At 57.7% G+C, this 8,336-nt stretch overlaps 1 protein-coding gene across 4 annotated transcripts in view; it reads right to left on the bottom strand.

Annotated features, from left to right (window-relative positions):
• Window positions 1-4,223: 4,223 nt before the first annotated feature.
• Window positions 4,224-8,336, bottom strand: part of DPP9 (dipeptidyl peptidase 9) — a 46,814-nt gene continuing 42,701 nt past the window's right edge. For all 4 annotated transcript variants that reach the window (XR_011646568.1, XM_004464223.4, XM_004464224.4 and 1 more), the window contains 2 exons: window positions 7,878-7,989; window positions 4,224-5,377 (listed from right to left, as the gene is read on the bottom strand). Coding sequence is in view for 3 of the 4 variants with exons in the window: in XM_004464223.4 (XP_004464280.2) it covers window positions 5,285-5,377; window positions 7,878-7,989 (205 nt within the window). In the remaining variant the exon portion in view is untranslated. The remainder of the gene's footprint in view (window positions 5,378-7,877; window positions 7,990-8,336) is intronic.

The raw sequence follows: 8,336 nt of genomic DNA, 5'->3' as shown, positions 1-8,336 counted from the left end.
CCGACGGGGTCCGGCGAGGGACACGTGGGGCGTTCGCCGGCGGCCACGTCGGCGGCGGGGGCCACGTGACCCGGCGGCGCCCCACCCCCCTCCGGGCCGCCATCTTGGGCCCGGGAGCCAGGGCGGGCTGGGAAGTCCTGGGGGCTTTTCTTGGGCGGCCCTGGAGGGCTGTGGGCTCCGGGTACAGTCGTCCGCGCTTAGGAGCCTTGTGACTGCCACGGCCCTGTCGATTACTGAATACAGAAGGAATGAGGGAAACATCAGTAGTGGGCACAACGCCTCATTGCTGCAGGGTGACCATGGATGGATGCGAAAAATTGGGGGGGGGGGCAATCAGGATGAGAAACAGGATGTTTGCGTGGTCCCAGAGCACTTCCCCTCCAAGACGCTTATCAATTACAAACGGGGAAAAGAGTCATTTTACAGCGGGGCAGCCCAGCAGACACCACTTTATTCCAGCGACCCAAGTTAATGGCACTTAAAAAAAAAATGAAAAAAAAAAAACCCAAAAAGACTAAAAGAAAGAAAGTTAACGCTGCTAGTAAGGAGACAGTAACATGATGGCCCCACCGATGAGAGGCACTGAAGAAGAGCCTTCGGTTCTGTGGGATTCTTGCCAAAAATCTGTTAAACTTTAGTGGAGAGCAACCATCAGACAAACCCAAATGCAAGGACGTTCCACAAGATAAAGGCGCGGGGCTCAAGTCATAGAGACAGAGTCTGGGAAACCATTGACTGAGGAGATGAGGTACCTAGCGGACCTCGGTAGCCTGGGCTGGGTGCAGGGCCAGATAAAGAACATCAGTGGGAGATTTGGCAAAACTCTAATGAAGTCTGTAGATTCGTTAATAGGATTGTGCTGATGTTAATTTTCTCATCTCAAAATAGCCTGGTTTGGACCCTGGTTATGTAAGGTGTATTAGGGGAAGCTGGATGGAAGGGGTTTGGGAACTCTGCAATTTTTCTGAGTCTAAAATTATTGAAAGGAAAAAAGGTACAAAGAAAGCAATTCCTACCTTAAGGGGTTGTCAGGAAGATTTTTTTTTTTTTTTAAAACGAGGTACTGGGAATTAAAACCAGGACCTCACATAGAGGAAGCAGGCGCTCAACTACTGAGCTACCTCCACTCCTCCAATGTCAGGAGAATTGGTCAAGTCCCTAGCACCAATCTTGGCTCAAGAAAAGAACTTTAAATAGTAGCTGTCACTGGTGGTTTTTGTTTCCTGATTGCTAAAACACCATGCAATGGGTTGACTAAAGCAACAGGAATGTATTGGCTTGTGATTTTGAGGCTAGGAGAAGTTCAAAATCAAGATGTCAGCAAGGTGATGCTTTCTCCCCAAGGACAGTGACACTCCAAGGCTGGCAGCCAGAGATCCTTGGTTCTTGGCTTTTCCGTCATAAGGCTACACCTTCACCTTTCTCTTCCGGGTTCCACTGACTTACAGCTCTTGGCTGCTCTCCACGACTGACTTCTCTCTCCGTCTGATTTTCACTCCATTTATAAAGGACTCCAGTAATCCCGATGAAATGCCAGCCTGGTTCAGTAGGGCAGTTCCTTCACTGAAGTCACCTCTTGAAGAGATCCTACTCACAATCAGTCCACACTGGTGGACCAGGACCAAGAACGGGCCCAAATCAGGATGCAGCATTCAGTCCACATTACACGGTGATAACGCAGTGAAGAAATCCCAGGTGTCATTGCAGCCTTAGTCACAATAGCCGGAAGGTGCTGAATGGATACATGGAATGTGGTCTAGCCATACATTGGAGTATTTTTCAGCCTTAAGCAGGAATGAAGTTCTGAGACGCGCTACAACATGCATGAACCTTGAAGACATCGTGTTGAGTGAAATGAGGAAGACACAAAAGGACAGATGCTGTTTGAGGCCACTTCTTTGAAAAAGCTAGGATATGCAAATACAACGAGAGGAAAAGTAGAATGCAGGTTACCAGGGGCGGGGGAAGAGGGAAACGGGGCGTTTAAGCATAATGTGTAAGGTTTCTGTGGGGTTAGGTGGGAAAGTTCTGGTAATGGGAGGTGGTGAGGGTACTGCAACATAGTGATTGTAGGGAAGTGGACTTGGCCCAGTGGTTAGGGCATCCATCTACCACACGGGAGGTCCGCGGTTCAAGCCCCGGGCCTCCTTGACCCGTGTGGAGCTGGCCCATGCGCAGTGCTGATGCGCGCAAGGAGTGCCCTGCCACGCAGGGGTGTCCCCCACATAGGGCAGCCCCACGCGCAAGGAGTGCGCCCCGTAAGGAGAGCTGCCCAGCGCAAAAGAAAGTGTAGCCTGCCCAGGAATGGCGCCACCCACACTTCCCATGCCGCTGGACAACAGAAGCGGACAAAGAAACAAGACGCAGCAAATAGACACAGAGAACAGACAACTGGGGGAGGGGGAGGAATTAAAAATAAAATAAAAAAAAATAAATCTTTAAAATAAAAAAAAAAAAACACACAAAACATAGTGATTGTAATTTGTTCCACTGAATGGTGTTTGGGAGTGGTGGAGATAGGATGAGTTTATGTTGTATATGTGTTTCCACAATTGAAAAAGAGAAATTTCAGGTTTTCACCTATAGAAGGAAGTAATTTGTGATCACAAATTGCTTCAAGTTTCAAGAAGGCACCAAAAGGCTGGTCTGGAGTGTCGAGGCGTAAAGTGGCTTTTCTACACATCCGACAAGAGAACATCTTAGAAGACCCCGCAGCTAGGCTCTGTGGCACCTTGAGACACTCGAGTCACTGTTCCCCGCCCCTGCCCGCTCCACCTGGATGGAGGCTGCCGCTTGGGCACTGCTCCCTCCTGCGGCAGCCTGCTCTGAGCTGAGATGCCTGCTAGCAAAGAGAAGTGTCTTCCCATTTACGCCTACCTGCTCTGGACCCGTCGGGAGGAAACTGACTCCAGAAGTTCCAGGGCCGCCTTCCTCTCCCTGGGCTGTTTTTGCCAGGGCTGCTCAACACGGCCCCATGCTGCTGCGCCTCCCCTTCCCTCTTCCGTGCTTGACCTTCAGCCTGTCCGTGGGCAGGTCTTGGGGAGGCCTTTACTGTGACTTTGCAAGGTATTTCAAGTGCAAGCTGTTTTGTTTTGTCTGCTCTTTTTCAGAAAGACCCTGAATTTTTTGTTTTTCCTTTTTGCCTCCCCAAAAAATAACCACACCGAAGGGATTAAAACAAAACAAAGCATTGTTCAAAAGATGCTCTTTCTAATCACTGTCCAGCTCACAAAACCTAAAATATGTATTATCTGACTCTTTATAGAAAAAATTGGCTGGCCCCTGATATTTTGGACAAAGTCCAAAATAACCTACATATCCAGACTGGGGCCCGGCGAACTACAACTAAGGCACGTTTGCACTGCGAATAGAACGCAGGTGTTAACAAAACACTGAGGAATAATGGGCTCCAACCATCAAGGCAGAGTAAGGGAAAAATACCCATTAACACGTATAGGTGGCCACCTGCGCACGTGTATTTATGCGTAGCCTGTCCCTGAAAGGAGGTGCCGAAGAGGGGGGAGCAGATGTAGCTCACTGGTTGAGCGCCTGCTTCCTGTCAACGCGGTCCTGGGTTCACTCCCTGTAACCTCCATTTAAAAAATAAAAATAAAGATGAGGGGTAGTTGGCTCTGGGGAGGGAGGGCATCTTTTCCGTATACTGTACATCCTTTTGTATTCGACGTAAAAAAATTAAAAAAGCAAAGAGAGTCGCGCTTTCTGAAGGATTGGGCGAACATGGAGTGGAGGGGCGCCCACCCGCGCTGCTGGCGACGCAAGGCCGTCACTGGTGTGTGTCGTCTGCACAGCGGCTGGTTGGCCCCGTAGTCTTGGCTGCTGGGGCAGATCAACCGGAGGCCGGGTGTGCCTTGCCCTGCCCTCCCTGGTTGGCATCTCGTCGCCCCTAAGTAGAGTCGAGGCGTTGGGCGAGTCGCAGACGTGCCAGGACAGCTGGCGTCGGGGAGGCGCCCGGTGAGCCTGCAGGGCCGGGCCGTGGGCATCGCCCGGTGCCCAGTCCCTCCCTGGGACATGAGCGGGCAGCCCTGGTATGCGCGGGCCACCCACCTCTCCCCCTGCTGAGGAGGCTGCCCTGGGAGGCTGGCCTGGACGGCGCCCGGTGCATCAGCCCGATGAGGGACATCTTCCCGCAGGGCCGCACCCCCGGCCCCCTCCTGCTCAGAGGACCCGCGACCGGCTTCAAGAGGCCTCGCGTGGGGCGAGAGTTTCCATCTGGAATTGTTTAATGAGTCTACTTCTTACACACATAATTATAAAAGAATAAGAATTGACAAAAATATCTTCTTTCCATAATATGTAGAGGTGGCTTGTTTCTGTTTTTTTTCTGTGTTTTTTTCCTTTTTTGTTTTTTTTTTCCATTGGCCCGCCCCTGGCAGAACTCTTGGCGGGGAGGGGGGATGGAAGGGGCAGGGGGGACCTGAGGTGGGGGTGGGGTTCAAGCCTTGACCCCAGAACCCCACTTCGTAGGGGCCAGGCAGAAACGTGGGGCGGGTGGCCACTGACCAGCAGGGAACTGGAGCTCGGCGGGCGCGGGCGCGGTGGCGGGGGCAGCGCCCCGCGCAGCTCCCCGGCCAGCCCTCCACGGCGGGCTTGGGAGGAGCAGGGCTCGGACAGGGGTGGCCTGAAGCCCCTGCTCGGCAGCAGGCCCGACTTCGCTTTTTGTCTTTTAAATAATTAGGAAAACTGCGCACTCCCTCAGGAAAAAAAAAAACACGAAGGAAAAGCAGGGTGGGGGAAGAGAAGGCAGAAGGCAAGCACATGCGTCTGCTGGGGAGGGCGGCCGTCCCACTGGGCACGGAGAGGCCGCCGGGCGCCCGGGGCAGAGGGTGCTCAGGTGCTGCAGCCTCTGGGTGCTGACAGGACAGCACCGGGCGACCTGGCCCAGCTGCTCCCAAGCCCTCCTGGCCCTGGTGGCCCCAGCTCTGAATTCTCTGGTGCCCAGTGGAGCTCCGATCCCCTTCTCCCAGGAAGCCACGAGAGGACAGGGGCCGCGGGGGGCGGGCTGGGGAGCTGCCGTTGGAAACTGGCCTCCCTCTCTCTGTCCTGGTGACGAAGCAGCAGCAGGCGAGGAAACGGGAACGGTAGAAAAATAATTGAAGGCGTTCGGTCGGCAAAGGCGGGTGGCTGGCCGGTGGGGGCGGCAGGAGGCGGCGCCGCACCGGGGCCCCTGGGCTCTCCTGCCAGTGGCCCACGGGGGCAGGGGCGCCACTTGTGCTCTGAACGTGAAGGCTGCGGGCGGGCGGGCCAGGGGCCCGTGGGGCCGGGCTCAGAGGTGCTCCTGGAGAAAGTGCAGCAGGGTGATCTCGTAGTGCTCGCCAGACTCAGGGCAGCGGATGCTGTGCCTCTCATTGGGGTAGATCTGGGTGGAGAGAGAAGGCAGCACTAGGGCCATGCCCTGCCACCTGCACCGCCCACACCCCGCGGCTCCTCCCCTCCTTCCCGCCCCAGCACCCTCCTCCTGGGGCAGGGGGTGGCGAGGAGGGAGAAGCACGGCTCCGGAGTGGGCAGTCCTGGGCGCAGATCCCACTTTTGCCACCAAGTTCATGTGTGACGTGGGGCCAGTGACAACCTCCTGACTGTGCTCCCCCCTTGAAAATGGGGTTCACTAAGGTAACATTTGTAACGTGCTGAGCGTTCACATTGATAAAACACTGAAAAAAAACTACCGTGTGTCCCCCCAGGGTGTGAGGAGCTGCTCTTGGTGGGAGGACCAGGGGGTCCGGCCTCATGGCTGTTTGAGTCCTCACTGCAGCACACCACGCCCTTGGCCTCCAGGACTGCCTCGCTCAACTTTGTGAAGTGTTTTCTGGGCCACTCTGCTTGCCTTGGGGCCCTCTTATCACCCAAAGGAAAACCCTTCCCCAGAGAAGAACAGTGACTAGTACGCGTCAAGCGCCGTAAGCACAGAGCCAGCCCCGAGCCCCAACCAGGCTGCTGTCCCGGGCTGACGGCGGCGGGGACCCAGGCCTCTGCTCTGGCATGACACAGCCTTCAGCAGCTCCCCACTGCCTCCTGGGGCCTCGGGGGACAGGCGTAACCTGCTCCACCAACTCCCAAAGAACCCGGCCCAGCTCGCACTGGGGCTGGGGTGGGGGGACCAGTCAGGCTGTCCCTCCCTTGCCTCTTCCCACCGACAAGGCAGGAGTGAGTTCCTGAAACCTGCCATCTCTCTAGGACCAGATGACCCATGGCCCAAGGAGCGTGCTGAACCGCCCAGGGTCTCCCCTCCTCACTCCTCCCTTCCTCAGCCCTCCCTGGATGCTCACACCTCCGGCCACACCCACTACCTGCGGGGAGCTCTGCCAGGACACCCTGACGGCACCAGGCCCCTGATGGCCCCCTGCCTGCCTGCCTTCCTCCCCGCCCCCATGCCGGGCGGCGTCCTAGCAGCCTGGGCACTTCCTCTGCCCCTGGGGCTGGGAGGGCAGGAGGGGGTCTGTCTGGAACTCAGCAGGCTCCCAACCGCAGCCCCAGGCTGGCACAGGACAGTGGATGGATGTGACATGCAAATCAAAAGGGCCTGGGGGCCGGCAATCGGCAGACACCCCCCACCCACCTCCCAGCTAAACCTCTTCCAGCCCAATCTCTTCCAGCAGGGAGCCAGGCCCACCCACAGGTGCCAGGAGTGCACGGGAGTGACACACTTGGCTCCAGGACCAAGGTCCAAGACCCTCACAGGCGGGGCAGCGTGGGTGCTGTGTGTGTGTGTGGGGGAGGGGGGTTGGGGGGGTTCGCTCTCTCAGGGGAGCCCCCTCCCTCAGCCCCACCCTGTGCACCGCTGGGACTGCCCAGGCCCCAAGGTCCCCGAGACCCTGGGCTGAATCCCTGCCCAGCTCTGTCCCTCCTGTTCTGTGAGCCTCGGTTTCCCCTCTGCTAAGTGCAAACCGAAGCTCCCGAGGACAGGCCAGAGCGCATGGAGGCGACCCGTGGTGATGGACCCCTTCAGCCTCCAAAGCACCTCCCTCTGCCCCTCAGGCCTCCCTCTCCTGCCAGGGCCACCACCTCCTATTGGGTCCCACCCGCCCCCATGGGCCCCTCCCCACAGGGCAGCCTGAGGGACGCTGCTGGAATGGAGGAAGACAGGCACCAAGACTCGGGCTGGCACCTCTCCCCTTAGGGCAAAGCCAGCTGCCAGCAGAGGCCCCGCCCCTATTGCTGAAGCCCCGCCCCATCGAGGCTCCACCCCGTATTGCCGAGTCCCCGCCCATCAATGCTCCACCCCTTGCTGCCGAGACCCTGCCCATCAAGGCCCCACCCCTTACTGCCAAGACCCCATCCCTCATCAAGGCCCCTTATGGCTTAGGCCCCACCCCTACTGCTGAAATCCTGCTCAAGGCTCCGCCCCTCATCAAGGCTCCACCCCTCTTGCTAAGTCCCCACCCCTTACCGCCAAGACCCTCGCCCCTCACCAAGGCCCAGCCCCTTACTGCTGAGACCCCTCCCCTCACTGACAAGGCCCCCCTAATTGCCAAGGCCCCGCCCCTCACTGACAAGGCCCTGCCCACCCCCACCTGGCCCATGAGCTGCTCCCTCCCTCTGCCCGGGCTGTCCACACTGGCTCCCAGGTGTAACTCCATCCTTAGGTCCCTCTTCACATAACCTCCCCTGGGAATCCATCTCTGACCCCTGGCAGGGGCTTTCCGTGCCGGGTACACTTCCTCCCAAGTGCACGCCCGGGTCTAAAACGCAACTTGTGCCTGCGCGAGCACTCTGGCGATGTTGACTGCTGCCCGCTGGACGTGAGCGGGGCTGGGCCTGTGCTGTTTCCCAAGGGCTCCCGGCGCCGAGGACCGGGCGAGGTGCGGCCAGGCAGGAGACACGGGCCAGCCTGGGCTCGGGGGGTGTCGCGGCCCACCCACCTGGAGCTGGTACGGCTTGCCTGCTCGGATCAGCTGGGAGACGAGGAAGTTGGTGTGGAAAAAGTGCACGTTCTCGTCCAGGAAGCCATGGAGGATGAGCAGGCGGTTGGGCCTGGAGGAAAGGTGGGCGGGGGCTGAGGCTGGCTGCTGGGGCACGGGCTGCCCCCTCCTTCTCCCACCCACCATGTCACCGGGGCAGGGTTGCGCACCTACGCGAGGAATGGGCCCTGAGCTACGGGGAACCTTCTGGAACAGTGCCACGATGATGGGAACGCTCTAGAGCTGCGCTGCCCGATACAGCCGCCACCTGCCATGCGGGGCTCTTGAGCACTTGGAATGTGGCTGGTGTGGCTGAGAAACTGAATTTCCTATCTCGGTTCATTTTAATTAACATGAACTTGAACTTAAACGGCCATACGTGGCCAGTGGCTCTGGAATCAGACAGCGCAGGTCTTGAGT

This window comes from Dasypus novemcinctus, chromosome 19 (genome assembly GCF_030445035.2).
Source record: "Dasypus novemcinctus isolate mDasNov1 chromosome 19, mDasNov1.1.hap2, whole genome shotgun sequence".
NCBI lineage: Eukaryota > Metazoa > Chordata > Mammalia > Cingulata > Dasypodidae > Dasypus > Dasypus novemcinctus.
This window is presented reverse-complemented; position numbering and strand designations above follow the sequence as displayed.